General features: G+C 34.2%; 3 protein-coding genes across 3 annotated transcripts; all 3 read left to right on the forward strand.

The window, feature by feature from the left end:
* Positions 1 to 741: 741 nt before the first annotated feature.
* Positions 742 to 3,071, forward strand: LOC125870913 (uncharacterized). The gene is made up of 2 exons (XM_049551459.1): positions 742 to 969; positions 2,680 to 3,071. Exons 1-2 carry the CDS (start codon positions 801 to 803, stop codon positions 2,871 to 2,873), a joined length of 363 nt encoding a protein of 120 aa, XP_049407416.1. The 5' UTR covers positions 742 to 800; the 3' UTR covers positions 2,874 to 3,071.
* Positions 3,072 to 3,855: 784 nt separating this feature from the next.
* On the forward strand, positions 3,856 to 10,536 carry LOC125870898 (uncharacterized). Its single transcript, XM_049551447.1, has 9 exons — positions 3,856 to 4,077; positions 4,835 to 7,568; positions 7,643 to 7,729; positions 8,568 to 8,720; positions 8,920 to 9,083; positions 9,218 to 9,374; positions 9,545 to 9,667; positions 9,763 to 9,850; positions 10,199 to 10,536. The coding sequence occupies exons 2-9, from the start codon at positions 5,049 to 5,051 to the stop codon at positions 10,378 to 10,380; spliced, it is 3,474 nt and encodes a 1,157-aa protein (XP_049407404.1). The 5' UTR covers positions 3,856 to 4,077; positions 4,835 to 5,048; the 3' UTR covers positions 10,381 to 10,536.
* A 3,384-nt stretch (positions 10,537 to 13,920) lies between these two features.
* Positions 13,921 to 18,651, forward strand: LOC125870903 (3-ketoacyl-CoA thiolase 2, peroxisomal). Its single transcript, XM_049551452.1, has 14 exons — positions 13,921 to 14,290; positions 15,816 to 15,892; positions 16,058 to 16,142; positions 16,230 to 16,356; positions 16,437 to 16,535; positions 16,642 to 16,709; positions 16,829 to 16,936; positions 17,015 to 17,092; positions 17,182 to 17,314; positions 17,395 to 17,491; positions 17,706 to 17,829; positions 17,903 to 18,011; positions 18,314 to 18,397; positions 18,513 to 18,651. Exons 1-14 carry the CDS (start codon positions 14,195 to 14,197, stop codon positions 18,623 to 18,625), a joined length of 1,398 nt encoding a protein of 465 aa, XP_049407409.1. The 5' UTR covers positions 13,921 to 14,194; the 3' UTR covers positions 18,626 to 18,651.
* Positions 18,652 to 20,844: the final 2,193 nt, after the last annotated feature.

Below are 20,844 nucleotides of genomic sequence, written 5' to 3' on the forward strand. Positions count from 1 at the left end.
GATTGTTTTTTTCTTAATTAAATACAATCCATTGAAGTTATATTTCTCTTCCTTTATGATCGAATTGAAAAAGCGAAGAAAATAACCTTTGATTCCTATATTATATGTTATGCAAATTCATCCCTTATGATAACACTTGCCAACTATAACATAGTTGAAGGAAAAATCAAAGTCTAAAGACATTTAGAAAATTGCGAAAAAAACGAAAAACATAAGAATGATTTTGAATTTTTAGTTTCTCCTAACAAAAAAAAATTAAAATAATTCTGTTGCTCATCATGCATAAGTTTAGAATTCATATAAGTTAATTTTGCTTTCGAAAAAATAGTTCCATATGTCTCGAGAAATTACAATAAGTGAAGATATATAGTGTAACGTTTTGTTAAAGCATGAATTTTAGTTTTATTGACTTGTGAATACTTGAATAACCAAAACAACTTTTGTTTATGAAGCACAAAATCTATAGCCAATTAAGTAGGTTCACTATATTGAAATAACCCGAACCAATAACTCAAAAACAAAAACTAAGTTATGTTCACAACTTATACTCGATGAGATCAAAAAGTTATTTCGTTACATATTAGTTAAGCGAGGTAAAAAATTCAAAACTATCCTATAGATTAGAAATGTACAAAATCGAATCGAAAACCCAACATATCCATCAATCTTTTATGGACTCAAAAGAGAAGAGGCCCAATTACTTGGCCCAAAATCCAACATATTAACTCAAAAATACTCAACAGAAACTTCGTCTTCTTCAACAAGAACAAATTCAAAATTTGAAAATCTCAGAGAAAACAATGGCGTCGAAATCGAGCATGAAAGGTTTCTACAAGCAGCAGAAGAAGAGTGGTGGCATCACAAAACCATCGAAATCAAAATCCACTAAACCAAAAAATGCTGCAGCTATTGGTTCTAATGTTACTCAGCCTTCAGCCCTCATCTCCCATGGCTCTCTTGATTTGAAAGGTCAGATTTTTTCAATCTAAAACACCAATTTCCTTCACCCCTTTTCGATTTTAACTCTATTGCGTATTGGGTACTTCTTAATTTTGGTATTAGGGTTTGTTTAATCTTCTTTATCTGTTTTTGTTTGAGGGGAATTAGGAGTTTTATTTTTTGTTCACATGCTTGGTGCTTTGAGTTTTGCTGACCCTTTTTGGCCCTTTATTGGAATCTTGCTTTGGTTTATTACAAATTAGGGGTTCCTGTAGATACTCTATAGTCCTTATTGCAAACTAAACCACAAAATTAATGATTACTATGAGGTTAAAACGTCGAAGACAGCAACAACAACTTCGTCTCAGTCTCAAACAATTTGATATGTGTGTACTTGTTGTGTTGCTTTGTGAGAAAAGGGACACCTTTACAGGTTTGTTTTTGAGGTATGGTTGAGGAGGGACTTTCGACTAGCTTAGCAAATTGTTGACTTTGATATAGTTTTGGAAGAAAAAATGGAAACGAATAAAACATTGTTTGAATTATGTAAATTTTTAGGGAGGTTGATGCTTGTATTTTGAGGTTTTACTATATTATATTTCCATTCGTTAGCGTTGGCGAGTCTCTTTAAACTAAAGTTCAAGCGAGATGGTGGATAGTCTATAACCTACTCTCATGTTGGTTGGGGGTGCAGCTGTTCTTGCATCAGTATTGACTGACTAGGGACTAGGAGTACTCAATAATTTTTGGTAAAATAGTTACTCAGTAAGTAAGGTGGTATAGTCGAGGTGTGCTAAAGCTCAACTCAACACCACTTTTATTAAAAAAAGAAAGACGCTTTTTGTATAGTAGTCACTTGGTAAAAAAGGTAGTCTAAAGGAGATATACTCCAAGGTAACAAGATAGCTTTTCCCAAGATCTGATAGTTGCGAGGTAGATTAATTTCTATTCTGTGTCTTCCACTTACGGCCAATTATCTCATTTCATATGTTCTTCTTCCGTTTTGTTTGAATATCTTCTTTAAGATACTTTATTCCTGTAAAATATTAGAAGCCATATTTGTGATGAATAATTGAAAAATGCTTGAAGAGTGCATAAACAGATTTTTTTCAGAAGAAAAACTCGTCTGTTTTTGTCGATTCAATGATGTTGAACTTGCTAAAAAACTGGTGTCTCTCTTGTTGAATGCTTGCCTTAGTCCTTATGCCTATGCCTATGCCTTGCCGTACTAATATTAGAAGTTCATACTTTTAAATAATTAGCGACATTGTATATGAGATTTTTGATTCAAGAGAACCAATTTGTCAAGATTTTTTGGGCATAATAATATCATATGGAATATTGGCTATATTCTTTTTAGGGGTGGTAGGGGATTTAAGAGGTCAAAGTTGTTATTTTCTCGTTTTAACCATGAATTAGTACTAGATGTATCAAAACAGTGGCTGCTGAAATTTGCTTGTCACTTTGTTTCTATGGTTTAGCAATTAGGAAGTTGCCACTACTTCAAGTAGAAAATAATGTGCCAGAAGAGTTGCCGAATTATATAATCAACCCGTAAGTATGGAAACATCTGTCCACCAGGCACGAAATATAATCTCTCTGTTTTTTTGGTATTGTGCTTACAAAAGATAGTGGGGTTTTTTCAAATTCTGAAAGTTCTGCTTCTCTCTCTTTTTTCCCTAATATTTCGTGATCTGAAAGAGGTAGCTTTTGTGTGCCTTGCTATTGCCAAAACTGCAGATAATTATGATCAGAATGAGGAAGTGTTGAGGCAATTCGATATGAATATGGTTTATGGGCCATGCCTTGGAATGAACAGACTGGACAGGTGGGAGCGTGCCAAGAAACTTGGAATGAACCCTCCAACAGACGTGGAGCGCCTTTTAAGGTCTAACAAAGTTCGCAATGAGTGCCTGTGGGATGGTCGCGTTTAGCCTCCTTCTGCATTATTCCCATCTTTTGGTTTACATCTAGTTCCATGGCCTCTTCGTTTTCGTTTTCTTCTTTTGGGGGTTTGGGGGAAGGTATCATATGTACAACAAGATGTACAGCAGCTGGCTGTACTATGTATTTTTAGAGACATGCTCTACTTGACTGTAATTTTAATGTTATTTGCCCTGAAGTTTTCTGTTTCTTGTGTGATTAATTTACTGCTGAAAGTCTTGGTGCAAATCTTTCATATTTTTCATACTTATGAAAAATGTAAAGGATATTTTTTTTAAACATTCAAATCTTAACAATTAAGCGTGCCTTTTTTTTAGTATTACTTTAGGTCTGAATGATTAATATTTATAACAAACAATTAGTATCGTCAACATGTTTATCCAAAAATTTCTATAACGATGACAGTTTGTTGAATTCATCCATTCATTGTTCATCTCCATCACCCATCATTATCAATTATCATCACACAACCTCCATTGCTGCCAATAACTACAATCAAGCATCACCGACATTAATCATCATTTACAATCATAATTGCCTTTATCATAATAACTACAAATTACTATACACAATCACCACTATTGGTCATCACTATAAAACGTCAATCAATGCCCACTTACTTTCACTATTAACTGTCACTATTGTCCAACACAACTATCAATCACTACTATAATCACCATTAGCTATAAACTACTACACACAACACCACTTCTAGCCATGACACCATCCTCAATACCCAAAACCATCGACACCAACTATTATCTCCACCGATCATTATATATCTTTTTATAATTTAATGTGTTATAAAATTTTATAGATGTATATTCAAATTCAAAATTTATATAAAAATAAAATATACCTAAAATATATGTCCCGTAAAATTAAGACACATGAAATGAAATGAGACGGCTATGTGGTGGGGGTGGGGTGGGATATTCATAATATAGTTGGGTCCTAAGTTGATGCCGCGTAATTCTAAGCAATGGTGCTCTCCCACTTCTCCCTCTTTTGATATTCCGAAAGCTCTGCATTTTTACAACATCCCCTTCTTCTCTCTCCCCTTCTTCATCATCAACCTTTACCTCACATATCAAAAACATCCATTTTCATCTTCCATTTTTTAATCTTTTGGAACCCCTTTTTCCAAAAATACACCAATCTTCAAAGCCTCAATTTCAAGAACAAAAAAAAAAGGTATTTTTTGGCTAAAGAACTAATTTTTATCATTTACCCGTATGGAAAAAGAAGAAAAAATCCTCATTTTTGAATTGGGAATGTTCATATTGCAATTTATGTTTGTGGGGTTTGGAAAAGATTGTGTCTTTATCAATTGTTTGCTGACTTTTTGTGTTAATGTTTCTGGAAACTTTGATTTTTTCTTGTGAATGGTGAACTTGTCCCTTCTTATGTGATAATTGATTAGTTTTTGTGGGTAATTGTATTTTAGGTGTCTTGTTTTTCTTTTGATTTTCTAGAGCCGAGGGTCTCTCGAAAACAGCCTCTCTACCTCGAAGAGGTAGTGGTAAGGTCTGCGTACACTTTATCCTTCCTAGACCCCACCTTTTGGGATTTTACTGGGTTTATTGTTGTTGTATAGCTGCTGTGGACTCACATTGTGCTGTGAAAGTATGAAAAATATTTTGTGGGTAATTGCATTTTAGGTATGTATGTAGTTGCTGGTAAAAAAAGAGGATTTACATTAACAACAACGACAACATCCCGGTGTAACCCCACCAGGTGGGGTCTGGGGAGGGGAGGGAGGGTAGGGTGTCCGTAGACCTTACCTCTACCTCGCGGAGGTAGAGAGTTTGTTTATGAAAGATACTCGGCTCAAGTAAAAAGAAAAAAAAGAACGTACATCTTGTGTGAATATGAAAAGTATTTGTAATGAATCTAGACTTTAGTTGACCAAATTATTTAGTGAATAACCTTTTTGTTTCTGGTTGTTCAGTTGGTTCTCATGTGGTGTTTGAAGAGTGTTGGAAGCATAGAGGCTAACTCCACAAATACCCTTTTGGATTGAGTTTGTACATAGACTAATTTATTTTGGGGTCACGAGCGAGCTCGTTGCTGTAGTTTCGAGAAGCTCTTGTACATTTGGTTATGAATTTGAGAAGTAAAGGTGAAAGTACAAGGAGAGGATATTGTACAGCTAAGTATAGACCATGACTAGTGAGTCTTGTGGAATTTCTGGCCAAAACGTTGGCAATAATGTTCCGCTTACTGAAAATCATGATGATAGGTATAGACATGTATCCATGCAGACAGGCGAAGAGTTTTCAGAAGAGTTTCTTATGAAAAGTTTGACACCAAGAAAAGCAAACATAACAAGAGATACAGACCAAAATCAGCCAGTTATAGGTATTTCAAATCCCGCTCAAAATTGCCATGTTGTCTCTAAGGAGCTTCATGACCTCCTTGGGATAAAAAGAAGTGATTCAGACTGTGGTGCCGAGTTTTCGGATTATTCTCCTAGGATAGCATATGCACCGGAAGGTGACAAGAAGACTTATTTTGACACAGCAAGCAGATGTAACAGGGACTGTAGTGTCAGTGGACAACAACCATCAAGATTCTTCGATGAGAGGAATAGAGATATAGTAGCTCCTTGCACAACTGGTCGAGACATTTATGCATCAGAGTCCCCTCATTCACATCAAGTCCGCAACCCTGAGGCAGGAGTTTCTGAGAGTTGTGGGGGTGTAAAGATGAGATTACTCTGCAGCTATGGGGGTAGAATCTTACCAAGGCCGAATGATGGGAAGCTTAGATATGTAGGTGGGGAGACGAGAATTATATCAATTAGGAAGAACCTAGCTTTCAACGAGCTTGTAAAAAAGACAATTACAATTTGTAATCAACCTCATACAATTAAGTATCAGCTTCCTGAAGAAGATCTTGATGCACTTGTATCCGTTTCATCCGATGAGGATCTTCAGCACATGATTGAGGAATATCATGACTTGGGAAAAAGTTCTCAAAGGCTACGGTTGTTTCTTGTGCCTTGTGCTGATTCTGAGGTCCCTTGTTCCTTTGAAGGAATGACATTACAGCAAAGTGAAGCTGACTATCAGTATGTTGTTGCAGTAAACGGAACGCTTGAGCCAGGTCATCGTAGAAGCTCTAGCAGGGAGACCTTTGCAAACCAAGCAAGTCAATTTGGAAACACTTTGGAATTTAGTCCTATGTGCCAAAGAGATTCCCCAACTTATCTCCCATTTGAGAACCATCATGGAGGTAATTCAATGAATGTGAAGTTTCTGCTCCGAAATCCCAGTTCTTCTTATGTTAACATATCTCAGGTCCCCTCTACTTCATATGTTCAATCATCTCCTTTATCTCCAGCGACATTTCAGATCACTGATCCTAACCGTTCCCATGTCCTTTTAAATGATAATGTTGCAAGCATTGACTTTCCTGATGCCGGTAGTCCATATGTAGTAGAGGAACCACTATATGAAAATTCCTATCATGTTGATACCACAGGCTACTATTATGATTGTCCACTCGAGACCACTCCAAGGACAAATTACCCTAGTAAACAGTCTGTGTCTTCTGCACAGTTTGGTCAAACAGAGTTGGATTCTAGGAGGCTAATGTCAAACAAAAGGGAAATGCATATAGAAAAGCTAAACTATTCTCAAGATATAAGAATGTCTCCTGGATCCGATATTCAATTTACATCTGGTTACAGCATGCAACAAGATGCCATTGATCAAGCACAGTTGGTAGAGAGGCCCAATTTATCCAGAGAAGATTCAATAAGCTCACCCCCTTCAGATTTTCTACGAGAAAAATCTCCATCACTTGCAATGTCTTGTTCATCGCAAGAATGGTCAACGAAAGAGCATGAGGTGAGAGATGAAAATCATCTAATTTCCAAGAAGGAGAATCAGCCAAATATAGAAGCCAGAGAACGCAACCAAGAGTATGCTGAATGGAGTCAAAGTACAACAAATTGGATAAAGAAGACATGTCCTCCTTTCAACAAGTGCAGTAGAAGCTCTGAGGTTAATGCAAGCAATATACCAACTGTTAATGGCCTGGAACATGAGTTGAAATTGCCAAAAATTATATGCTACTCGGAGCCAGAACTTAGTGTCTACACATCATCATCAGATCCCAAAATCCAAGTGGAAAGACACACTTCTTCACCACCTATCCCTCAAAAGAATTCAACAGTCACTTCCAAACAGCACCACATAGATGACGATATAATTCACATAACAGCACCTTATACTCAAGACCTCCAAAACATACAATCTGTGCCATTTCCATCTGAGGAGTCTATTTTTTATTTGGATTGGAGAAATCCCCTGACTGGTGATATATCAATTCCAAATTCAGCTGCAGATGTGGCTTACACTCATGAGGTCTCTTTCCATCAGAAACTTGTGGATGGTCCTCATAAGTCTGCAGAAAAAGAAACTGCTGATAGAGTTGCTTATGAAAAGGCAGCATCTGGAAATGTTTCGTTTCTCCATTTGCAGCAGTCAGATGATTCATATGACAGAAAATTACGAGAAATTGCTGTTATTGTGGAAGATGTAACCGATAGTGTGCCTCCTGATATACCCTTATCTTCAACAATAGTTCCACATGTGGAAGATGAACCTAGTGATGGGCTTCCATCTGCTGAAGAAGAAACCAACATCGAGAATGTTCTTGAAGAATCTGATCATGAGGTAATAATTCTTGAGTCATTGGCATCAGTTCTCATATTTTATGAAATAAACTTGATCAGTTTATGAATCTGTAGGATGACAGAAATGGTTCTAATGGAAAGGAAGAATCTGTCTCTGATTCTGCGATCATTGAAAAGGAGGCTGGGATCTATGGTTTACAGGTCCAGAGCTAATTCCATTAGAAGATGAAATCTAATATTTGTTTTTGATATGTAGTGAATGCTAATTTTTTTATCCCTTATTGCTGAATAAAAATGCTTCCTGAGGTACAAAGCCTGATATCTTGTGTTCTTTATGCATTTGATCTTTCAAGCTCAGTACTTTACCTACTGTATCATAGTGAATGAAGGAGTAGACTGTGGCAGAGCCAGACATTTATGTAAGGGGACTAAAAAGAAGTACTATAATATCACATTTAGAATTTGAACCTATAATCTAAAGCATTTTTCGAACTCCTTTGCCACTACACTAGAATCTTCCCTTATGTCAAAGGGACTCAAACGTTTGTATATGACCAAAACAGAAGTCGTTTTTACTTATTTACATAGTATAATTTTCAGACGAAAGAGATTCAGTTGAAACCCTTTGCTCTACAGCTCTACCCCTGGGAGTAGACTACACCAGATACCACATATGAATATCACATGAGGAAGTCTGCAGAATAACATTCATATTTCTCACTTTCCATTCATATTTTATAAACAAGAAGGCATGACTAAGGCAATAAAATACTGATGAGACAGTTCTTTTCAAGAATGCTGAAAGTGTCTTCCCTTTTATACACTGTTAAATATGCACTTAATTTTTCAGAAACTTCTGTTTCATTTTAATGTTTAAGCTTTTTGTGGTCATAAAGCTGCCATAGGTAGTTGTGTGTATAACTCAATTAATGGGACAGTTGAAATGTTTATTTGCCTTTTTTTTCCTTATTAATATTTTACATCACTGACAGATAGGTTTTTCTCAATTTGAACTAAATCAGTGCGTTACTACTCGCAGATCATAAAAAACAGTGATCTTGAAGAGCTACAAGAATTGGGATCTGGAACATATGGAACAGTTTATTATGGGAAGTGGAGGGGAACAGATGTTGCTATCAAGAGAATAAAACAAAGTTGTTTTGCTGGGAGTTCATCTGAGCAAGAACGTCTGGTAGGCGTAACTCAGATTCATAGAGTCAAGTTACATTTAGATATGGATGGAAATATAACATTCCTAAAGCATGCTAAGAGAAGTTACTCATAAAGAAATCAACCATACTGACTAATTCTTTGTCGAGTTAATAATTCTAAAGTGAAGAAAAAATGTTTCTCGTAATCCTCTATTGGTAAGTGTCTAATTACTTTTGCAGATCAAAGAATTCTGGAGAGAGGCCAAGATTCTCTCTAAACTACACCATCCAAATATAGTGGCACTCTATGGGGTGGTTCCAAATGGACCTGGTGGAACAGTGGCTACAGTTACTGAATATATGGTCAATGGGTCTCTAAGGAATGTCCTGGCTAGGAAGGACCGGTAACTTTGCTACTTCTCATTTTCACTTATTTGTAGTTCCAATATTTTTCGTCCATGACACTAGTCACATTCAAAAAATTTGATTGAAGAAACTAGTTGCCTTTTTCCGGAATATGACCTATGGAATTACTCAGTTCTTGCAGAGCGCTTGATCGGCGAAAAAAACTTATGCTTGCATTAGATGCTGCTTTTGGCATGGAGTACCTGCATTTGAAAAATATTGTTCATTTCGATTTGAAATGTGAAAACTTGCTGGTCAACTTGGGAGATCCACATCGTCCTGTGTGCAAGGTAAAGGTTCAAATGTGTGTCTGCTTCGATTATAAAATACCAAGCTTCTCTCAAGTGTTACTTTATCTGGTATATAGCCAGTAGCTAGCAAATTTTAAGTTCTGGAAGATGTGAAGTGGTTCATGTCTGTTGCAACGTATTAGTTTCAAGATTGACACATAATTTTTCAGGTTGGTGATTTTGGGTTATCACGGATTAAGAGAAATACCCTTGTTTCGGGTGGTGTTAGAGGAACACTTCCATGGATGGCGCCGGAGCTATTGAATGGAAACAGCAGTCGGGTTTCAGAAAAGGTAAGATCTCTATTTTAATATGCTTAACTTCAAACTGGACCACGAAGAATGTTTATATCCCAGATATGAAGTAATGTCATTAATCCGTTTGATAGGTTGATGTGTTTTCGTTTGGCATCACAATGTGGGAGATCTTGACAGGAGAGGAGCCTTATGCAAACCTGCACTGTGGTGCTATTATTGGTAAGCTTCTAGATGGTACTCTAGCTAATTTAGTGCCTACTTATGGTATTCTAAGAATAGGCTTGCAACTGCCTTTCGATGATAAAACACGTCTTTACACTGTCAATAGTCCAAAGTTGCATTCTTATACCGTAAAACATTTCAATATCTCAATTCTCACAAGAATTTAGACGCATTGACCTTGCTCGCCATTATTTTTGGGACGGAGGGAGTATGTTCATTTGTTCTTTCCTCTGCTTTTCCGTTGTAAGTTAAAATTCCACACACATGAAGATGAACAAATAGTACATTTGAGAGTTTTTGTGCAAGCTTGAAGATTTGAACTAACTTTATGAATTGTGGATGAAGGTGGAATTGTAAATAACACACTCAGACCTCCCGTCCCACAACGTTGTGATCCTGACTGGGGAAAACTGATGGAAGAGTGCTGGTCGCCTGATTCAGAAGCAAGACCGTCATTTACAGAGATAACAAACAGACTTCGCGCTATGTCACAAGCGCTCCAGCCAAAGACTCGAGTAAGGACATGAAATTGTACAGTCAATGCTTGTGTAAAGAAAAGTTTTATAGGAAAGAAAAAAAGTATAGTCATTGTCCTTTCTGTTAAAACTTCCAGCTTCCTGTGTGTGTAAATGATGAAATAGCACATCATTTTGAACATTGGATGCATAATTGATATACAAGATAACAACAACATACCTGGTGAAATCCCACAAGTTGGGTCGTGTACGCAGGTCTTACTACTACCTCGTGGAGGTAGAGAGTCTGCTTCCGAAAGAATTGATATACAAGATTACCTTTCCAAATTACTTCACTTGCCCCTCTTTGTTATTGGTTTTGTGTTTAACTTGACATGCAATTGTCCAAACTGCCTATCTAAGAGATATACAATGTTTATACATGGATAGGGTTATATACATTCTCATTATGATGAGAAGGACCATTCAGACCTATCTAAATAGATACGATGTTTACACATGAATTTCCTACGTTCCATTTAGAATTAAAAAATATGTGTAATCGGATCTATTTTTTAACATATCTCTATTGAGATCATATTCTCTTCTTCAAGTGAATCGAGAAATAGATTTGATCATTGTCCATCCTTTAATTAAAATATATTTGCTCAATGAATACAATCCGCTCATAATAAAATAACATTTCATGTGTTCTTATCTTCCGCGAGTGAATTGTCATTCAATGAGGGTTGAAGCATCTAATCGTCGGATTCGTTAAATGTTGTTAACAAAAATAATATTCCCTCTGTCTAACAATACTTGTCTACTATTGATTCTACACACTTTTAAAAACACTATAAATAAAAAAATAATTTTACTATATCACCCTTTGAATAGAATAAACACAATGTTTTAAAAAATATAATAGAAAAATGAATATAATTAATTCATTAGTCTTAATAATAAGTCTAGAAGACTTTTTGACTCAGCTATCACTCTTGATTTACATACAACTACATTAATCTTTAATAAAATGTGTTTTAAATGCACAATTTTTTTAAACACTATGCTGTTTAAATTAATCGAATCAATAAATTTTCGACACCTAGTGGTCCAACTATGATTTAATAGAAAGAGCTGTCACTTCCTAATCATCTATATTAATGGTTTTTTCCCAACTGATTTAGTAGGCGTTTGGCCATGCGATACCATATCACGATACAGTGTCGTGAGATGAAATCAGTGTTTGGACATGCGATTTTACGCTGATTCCATCTCATGATTCCATATCATGAGAGGTGATACCATATTCTCCAAAAACCATGATATGGAATCACCATGTGATTCCATATCATGATTTGAGATATTTTAATACAATAATTGATCCATGAGTTTATGTTTTGTTAAAACAACCCCACATTTATATCTACTAACCATTTGTTTCATATGTAAATAAAATTTATAATCACATCATTACTTTTTAAAATTTATTATTCTCACCAATATAAAATTTATTATCACTTTAAATTTGGTGAATATAAATGATAAAGTAGAAATTCATTTGGTGAATATAAATGAGAACGAAAGGAGTAATACTTTTTTGATTTTTCATAATAAAAAAAAACGTCTTAATCTTATGACTAAGCATAATATTGATAAAAGACAATTTTCATTGGCTGTGCCGCACTTTCTTAATCTTAGTATTTGCAAAATGTTCGTTCACATGACCGAAGGATATCAAGTCCAATTGATTGAGGACTTGGGAAAATTTGATCAATTAGTTATTAATATTTAGTCAAGTGGACTAGTTATAATTTTTTTGATTAAATTTTATTAGAAGTGTTTTTGACTCAAACTTGTGGTAACTTTTTAAAATTTCGTTATTCAATAATATTTAACTATTGATTTTTCTTGTAAATAGTTAGAAGTTAGTGATATTTGTTAATTTTTATCTTAGTGCATTTAACTTCTAAGTTAATATTTACTCACTAATGTATATTTTTTTTCTACTTTATAAGTTATTTGTAAGAGTAGTTAAGAGATATGAGCATATCAAGTACAATTTATGTTCAATTTTTTTATTAAATTAAAGTTAGATGAAACAATTATTTAACTGAAGAAAAAATAATTTTGTAATAATTTATTATGCGATTTTATAATTTTTGTTTATTTGATAAGATTGAATAAACAATTGGGGCTATTTTAATAGTTTTACAACTTATGAAATTTTTATGTTTATGAGAAAATATACAACACAAAAATTTCATATCGCATGTCCAAACAAACCTTCAATTTCATCTCATGATTCTATATCATGATACCGTATCATGATTCCATATCATGATACCGTATCGCATGGCCAAACGGGCCCTAATATTAAATCAGACCTGTTAATCTTGTCCATTTTAGCTAAAATTGGAACTGATTGGAAAATTCTATCGTTTTGCTCAATTGGGCACGCATCTCAAGACATTCTCTTGATCACTCTCACCAATGACGTGTGGAACTCAACCAACGGAGTCTCAATATGCAGATCTTACTATTGTCTCGTAGATACAAAATATATTTCATATTAATTGTCGCACTATTAAAAAATAAATATTCTAATTTTACCTTTTATGTTCACTTTTATTTATCAATTATACTGTTAAAGTACCAATTAAAACTATGTCTATTTTTATTTGGGATAAGGGTATGAAAAATACTCCAACTTTGGTCGAATTTGCTATTGCGATACTAAACTTTCATAAGGACCTATTACCTCCCTAGACTATTTAATACCGTATTTTTACCCCCTGAACTATTTAATAATGTATTTTAAAGGTATATATGTGTCCACGTGGACACATTATTATTTATAATTTTACATTGTTTTTTATGTCCATGTGAGCAAATATATATGTTTAAAATACGGTATTAAATAGTCTAGAGAGGTAATAATTCCTCATGAAAGTTTAGTATCACAACAGCAAATCCGATCAAAGTTGAAATATTTTTCAAACCCTTATCCCTTTTTATTTGTCCAGTACATTAAAAATAATTATCAGATTTTACTTATTCAATTTAAAAAATGAATCAATAATTTGTCAGTTTGCATCTATTATTTCCTTGTTATTCAACACTATTTATTTTTTCTCAATATTTAAATAACTTAGAATTAATATAAGTGATATATCAAACATAAATAAATAAAAATGGATGAAAGGAATAATAGACAAATAAAGTGAATAAAACGAAATTATTGAAAAAAATAATTTGAAATTTTAAGAAATCAAAATTAAAATTTAATATTTATTTAATTCATATATCGTTATGATTTATAGTTAAATTATAATATCAAAATAAGTTTTCTAGTTTCTAACTAAAAAATAAAGGATATACTAATATATACTCATTTCGTCCTTTTTAAATTGTTTTGCGTTTATCGAAAATTAATTTGATTAATTTTTAAATTTAAATTAGATTACATTAATTTTATATTTTAAATAAAATATTTAGATATTTAAAAACTATACGAAACGTACCATAATTTGCTCCAAAAAAAGAAAATTATAACAACTAAAAGTAGACGAAGGAGATACTACTAACAATTTTTAGTGAAAAATATTTACAAATTATTTGATTTTATGAATAAAATATTTCGTAAAAAAATTGTCATTTAGCTCCCTAAGTCCCAAAAAAAATATCCGAATAGTGTCACCAACTCTTATCTTTGTTTATTCAACCCATCTTTTTTAGATAAACTTTCACGTTTTTTCTTAATTTTGCGAATTCCAATACAGACCGAACCGCCTTTCTCTTCGCTATATATAAATATACAGAGAGAGTAGAAAATTCAGCTCATTGTATTGGATCATCAATTCTTTGAAATCTGAGATTAACAATTATGGATAAAGCAATCGAGAGACAAAGAGTTCTTCTTCAACATCTACGTCCTTCACAGACGTCTTCTTCTTTGGAAAACATTGAATCATCTATTTCTGTGAGTGTTTTTTTTCCGATTTTGATTTGGTTTTGTCGTTTGATTTCAATTTAGTGATGTGGGTGTGTTTTGGTTTTTGTTTTTGATTTGTGTTTGTTATTGAGTTTTTTACTTTTTTTTGGTTATTGGGTGTGTTTTGATCTGTGTTTTCTGTTTAATTTTGGATTTGATTTGTTTAGTTGTGTTAATCGGAGTGTTCATGATTGGTTTTTTGATATGGGTATGGTTGATATTGATCGATTTGATGTTTTAAGAGGAAGTTTTATGTTTCCAGATTTGTATATGGTTTTTATTGGTTTGTTTTAACATGTTTTGATTAAAGTTTGAGTCTTTAAGCTTATCTATCTCTACGAGGTCGAGACCCGGCTTGTGGGATTACACGGGCTGTGTTGTTGTTGTTTGAAAGTTTTAAGTCTTTAAGCTTATCTATCTCTACGAGGTCGAGACCCCACTTGTGGGATTTCACTGGCTATGTTGTTCGAATGTTTAAGTCTTTGTGGCTATGGTGTAGTAGTAGTTTTTGTCTTTGTGGTTATGGTGTAGTAGAAGTTTTTGTTTAGGTACAGAGCTTAATTTGGTTCATAGGTGGATGGTCTAGAGATAAGAAGCTATTAATTGCTTCATGTTTTGGTTAGGGGCAACATCAATTATTGTATAGTGCTTCTAATACAGTTATGGAATTTTTATTTCATCAGATCAGCAGATCTGATGGCCTATTAATTTTTACCATCTTTTTTGGGAATGCAATTTGTTACAGTTGTAATGAATACTATAATTGGAAAACAGAAAGCCTATGACATGTATACCTTTTAAGGTCATTTTTTTCCTAATTAAGGTGTGCCCTTTCTACTTTTAAAGCTACTAGTTTTTTTTTTTTTTTCTTGATGTTTAAAAACCTACAAATTGTTAGGAAAATTACCAATGTAGAAAATGGATACATAGCTTGACTTGTTAATTTCAATGGTAGTTTAACTGGTTCTCTGAGTTAAGCTCAGAAGTATATTAATTGGTGTCTTGGGAAAAACAGTAGAAGATTTGTTTAAAAAAATTTAGAAGTTGCAATCTGCTGACAGATTGATTGTGCTGTGTGAACTGTGAAGGAACCCACCAACTCCCCACAGCTAAAACTTTAGTAACTACATAATAGACATCTCAAGTTACTGTGTTTTTCTTAGATATAAGGGAATACTTTATGATTGATCAGTTAAAAGACCGTGAATCCTAGACGTCCAATGGTGGATGCGACATTATCATGTTTGTCCTATTACAAAATATGACAATTATATGTTTAGTAACTACAAGAATATTCAGTTGATCTTATAGTGTATTATTGTAATCCTTGAGTCCTGTTTTTTGGTTAATTGGCTTGTTCTTGAATACTCATTGCACTGTGAATCCGAGGTTTGGTGAGAAGTCTATTGCTTTCTTGAGTAGTAAACAGGGTTGTCTTAATTTCAAACATCTGGTTTTTTAAAAAGTAATACATTATATCTTTGTTCCTTATGTTCTTTCAATTTTTAACCAGGCATCTGTATGCTCTGCTGGAGACAGTGCTGCTTACCAGAGAACTTCTGTTTTTGGTGATGATGTTGTCATAGTTGCGTAAGTTGTTATAGCCGATGACATCTCTAGATTTAGTTTCTGAGTTGATACTCGAGCTACAGCTTTGCCCTGCTCTCTTGGCTTTTTCATATTTTTCATGTTCTTGTTGCAACTTCTCATTTCCCAATGGTATCCTTACTGTGGGAACCTATTTGTTTATTGCAGTGCATATAGGACTCCTCTTTGCAAAGCAAAGAGAGGAGGCTTCAAGGATACCTATCCTGATGATATACTTGCTGCAGTTCTAAAGGTGGGTTACACTAAGCTGAGTTGTGGATTGATGTCCAAGATTATCAAAGATATTTACCTGTATTCTTTCTTTACATCTTCACTACAGGCGGTGATTGAAAAGACTAATGTGAACCCTAGTGAAGTTGGGGATATTGTTGTCGGCTCGGTTTTGGCCCCAGGTTCCCAGAGGGCAAGCGAGTGCAGGATGGCTGCATTTTATGCTGGTTTTCCTGGTATGTGGCTTTTTAATTTTCGTCATTTAGTTATGAGGTTCTTGTTTCAAGATGCTAAGTTCTCTTTCTCTCTCGAGCAGAAACTGTGCCAATTAGAACTGTAAACCGGCAATGTTCATCAGGCCTTCAAGCAGTTGCTGATGTAGCTGCAGCTATTAAAGCTGGATTTTATGACATTGGTGTGTTACCGTTTCTTTTTACTACAAGTGCACTGTAGCTGTATACCATGTATATGGTGTTTTTCCCATTTCTATTTTTTTGGTTAACTTACCACTCACAAATCAGGTATTGGTGCTGGATTGGAGTCTATGACCACAAACCCAATGGCTTGGGAAGGATCAGTCAACCCAAAAGTATGTCTTTGTTTTATTGAAGCATATTGTTACACTTTTTGTTACATATTGTCAGGCTTATTTTCTTTGGAGATGAGTCCTACTGGAAGATTGTCATAACCTGTAACATTTGATCTCAGGTCAAGACAATGGTACAAGCTCAGGACTGTCTTCTTCCTATGGGTATTACTTCTGAGAATGTTGCACATCGCTTTGGTGTGACAAGGCAGGAACAAGACCAGGCTGCGGTAAGTTTAATAGACCCATCAATTTATGATCATGTCTATCTGGTGTGTATCGCATCTCATTTTTATTTCTGCTGCTAGGTTGATTCGCATCGTAAGGCTGCTGCGGCCACTGCTTCTGGAAAATTCAAGGATGAAATAATTCCTGTAGCCACAAAGGTAGCATCCGTCTAAATTTTGATCACTTGGAATCTAGTAATAGCTATACCAACTATACCCTCTTATGTTTCTTCTGTCTTCTCTAAAAGATTGTTGACCCAAAAACTGGAGATGAGAAACCAGTAACCATCTCTGTTGATGATGGAATACGACCAAATGCCAGTGTGTCAGACTTGGCAAAATTGAAGCCAGTGTTCAAGAAGAGTGGAACTACTACTGCTGGTAATTTAGTAGTCTTCCAAGTCCGAAACGTAATTTTAAGTTTGGAGTTTGGTTAATGAAGTTCTCTTCTTTTGCTGCAGGGAATTCCAGCCAAGTAACTGATGGTGCTGGAGCTGTACTTCTAATGAAAAGAAGCATTGCAATGCAAAAGGGACTTCCTATCCTTGGTGTATTCAGGTCTTTCCCTTTCTAATTTTCACATGCTATATGTAGTTGCAGTAACGTTACGTACTGTCAGAAAGTCTTAATCATTTCCTTTACGCTTATTGAGTTCCTTTACAATTCCTTCTCATGCCTGACCTTAGTCTGGTAAAGATCGTATAGTTTTTGCATCTTTGTTCTATTATTCATATTCATATTAAAAGAGAACCAACTCCCACTGTTCATGCAGAACCTTTGCTGCCGTGGGTGTAGACCCTGCCATTATGGGAATTGGTCCAGCTGTTGCAATTCCAGCTGCTGTCAAATCTGCAGGCCTTGAACTTGAAGATATTGATCTCTTTGAGATAAATGAGGTAATTTGCATAAATTCATCAGTTCTTCGTCCTCAACGCATTGTACAGTTTCTTGACTATGATTTTTGTTTAGGCATTTGCATCACAATTTGTTTATTGCCGGAAGAAGCTTGAACTTGACCCAGAGAAGATCAATGTCAATGGAGGTGCAATGGCCATCGGGCATCCTTTGGGTGCTACAGGTAAATTTTGACCGTTCCATACGATAGTCATTACAGTGTTTCAAATAAAAGTGTCATCTATGAGTTTGCTTTGTACCACGACAACTTTGTGGCGAGTTTAGACATAATGATATATTGTCATTCAGTTGGCTCTAAACAACAATCTTATCAGATCAATGAATGTTTACTCATAGGGCCTCTTCCACATTTGAACCACTCTTAATACAGTATTGGGACAATTCTCTGGATGTTCTTGTTAGCCTTGGTAGCTATTCACATCAATGATTATCCTGACTAGAAGTGCTTTCTCTATGTCAAAACAGGAGCTCGGTGTGTTGCAACACTGTTACATGAGATGAAGCGTCGTGGAAAAGACTGTCGCTTTGGTGTGGTGTCCATGTGCATAGGTAATCTTTTTTCCTTCCTTCCTCTGCTCTTTCGCACACCCAAAGCCCTGATTGAATTCCTTCATCAAACCTTTGGAATGGTTATCTTATGCTGTTCTTTTGCATTTCACAACAGGCACTGGAATGGGTGCTGCTGCAGTCTTTGAAAGAGGAGACTCCTGCGATGAGCTACGCAATGCCCGTAAAATCGACAGTCACAACCACCTTCTATCTAAAGATGCTCTTTAAAGAGAGGAAGGCATAAACAATAGTTTTCATTAAATAATATTTACAAATAACAATAAGTGTAGCTTTCAGAAATTTCTTGGCACAGACATTTCCAGAATTGCATTAATTTGACCTTTCTGTTGAATTTTTATTATAACCACAGTTGTGTTCCTTTCATTTGGTTTGAAGATGATAATAAAATCCTTATCCAAATTAGTACGTGTACATCTTATCAATCACTTTACCAGGTCGAAATGGACGGACACGATTTAAGTGGCTATATATATATTATATTACTTTAAAAGCATGAACTCGTAACTTGAATGTTAAATTATTATAATATTTCTAACTTAGGTTGTGACTTTTTGATGAGTTGTGACTTTTTTCAAAAGGTTGTGATTTTTTGATGAGTTGTGACTTTTTCAAAGGGTTGTGACTTTTCGGAAAGGTCATGACTTTTTAGATAAGACACAACAAACATTTGTTCATATTACCCTTTGTTGACTATAAATAGAGGGGATTTCTCTCATTTTTCGACCACAATTTTTTTTTAATCTTCTACTCTTCTTCTTCTTGCATTTTAAAATTTTTGTGTGATTTATTGTCGTTGAGTGAGTTTGAATTTTAGCGAAATGAGGTACCACTATTCTGATGAAATAAATCGTTTTATCCTAAGAGGATATATTTCATAACCTCGAGTATGTGAGGAAAATAATTTTGATGATATAATAACTATTTTTTTGCTTAATATGTATATTCGTATGTAATGTTCCAATACATGAAGTTAACATGATGTAGTCTAATCAGTTGTTTTTGTTAAACAATTTCTCTTGTGATGTATATGCTTCTTAATATCTTTTACCAAAATTTAGTGAATTGTCACAATTTGTTTTTGATGCTCAAGACAAAAGAATGACTTTATTTGTCAATGCAACTTATGTGATTTAGACTGTCAGAAAATTTGCTTCAAAATGGTTATTACTATATAATCATTGCACTTTTGTTTTACGTATTTACTATTTCTTAATATTTCAGTATTTTAGACGAAGAAAAGTTCATATGACTTGTAATAACGCCAGATGAAGTTTTTATTAATTTAAGTTTTATTATTTATTTAATAGCTAATTTTATGAGATAAATATTTTCATTAATACAAATATATATTTATATTTGGGTAGATATTTATATTTAAATTAAAGTATTATATATGTCATAAATATATTATCAAGTTAACAAGATCTTTTATTTACTAATATATAGAAGAGTCTAGGAAACAGTTGTTCGTCAACATGCTTGCTTCCTAAACAAGGGTAATTTGGTAAGTTACTATCTAATTTTGCTATCTACTTTGCTGTGAATGCTTATACAATTTGCTTTGGAAATTGTGCATTTCATGATTTTTTCCCTCTAATTCCTAGTGTGTCTTTTTGTTGATAATTTCCTAGACAAGGGTAATTTGGTAAGTTACTATCTAATTCTGCTATATACTTTGCTGTGAATGCTTATACAATTTGCTTTGGGAATTGTGCATTTCATGATTTTTTCCCCTCTAATTCCTCTAGTGTCCTTTTGTTGATAATGCAGCACTTTTTCAAAGTTTTATTTGCCCCTTCTTTTGTACCTTTTTACAAAAAATTCACTGGTACATATTGGTAAACTAGATGGGGGAGGCCCGTGGCAAGCACAGGCCCAATAGTCAAAATATTATGCTTGTAAAAATATTAATACTAATGAATCAAGGGTGATACCTTTTGCAGAAGATGGATAATATCATATATTATATACTATTAGAAATATTTAGAATATGTACAACAGACATCAGTATGATGCCAACTTGAACGATCTGCAAATACTAACTAATGTAATACAACCAAAATAATTACCCTTACTTAGAAGAGTGATATAGCAGATGTTTCAGTTTACAAGCTAAGAAATGTCTATTTAACACGTGTTTGCTCTTTAGTTCCTTATTTCTCTTCATCTTCTTTCGGGTAGCCCCATTTTGTATTCACAAATTTTTCTGGTGCTTCTCTCTCTTCTTCACTCTTTGCATGTATCATCTCTCTTCTTGTGTGCTTGAAGATTTTGGGGCGTCACACTTTCAAATGAAGTTGAGACGGTCCGCAACCCTATTGTCATTTCCTCTTAAACTATATATCTTGAATTTCACTTATTTAAAGGAAAAGTTGAACAAGAAATTTTTAAAGTAAAACCTATCCTACATGCATAATGACATAAAA

Source organism: Solanum stenotomum, chromosome 7 (assembly GCF_019186545.1).
Source record: "Solanum stenotomum isolate F172 chromosome 7, ASM1918654v1, whole genome shotgun sequence".
NCBI lineage: Eukaryota > Viridiplantae > Streptophyta > Magnoliopsida > Solanales > Solanaceae > Solanum > Solanum stenotomum.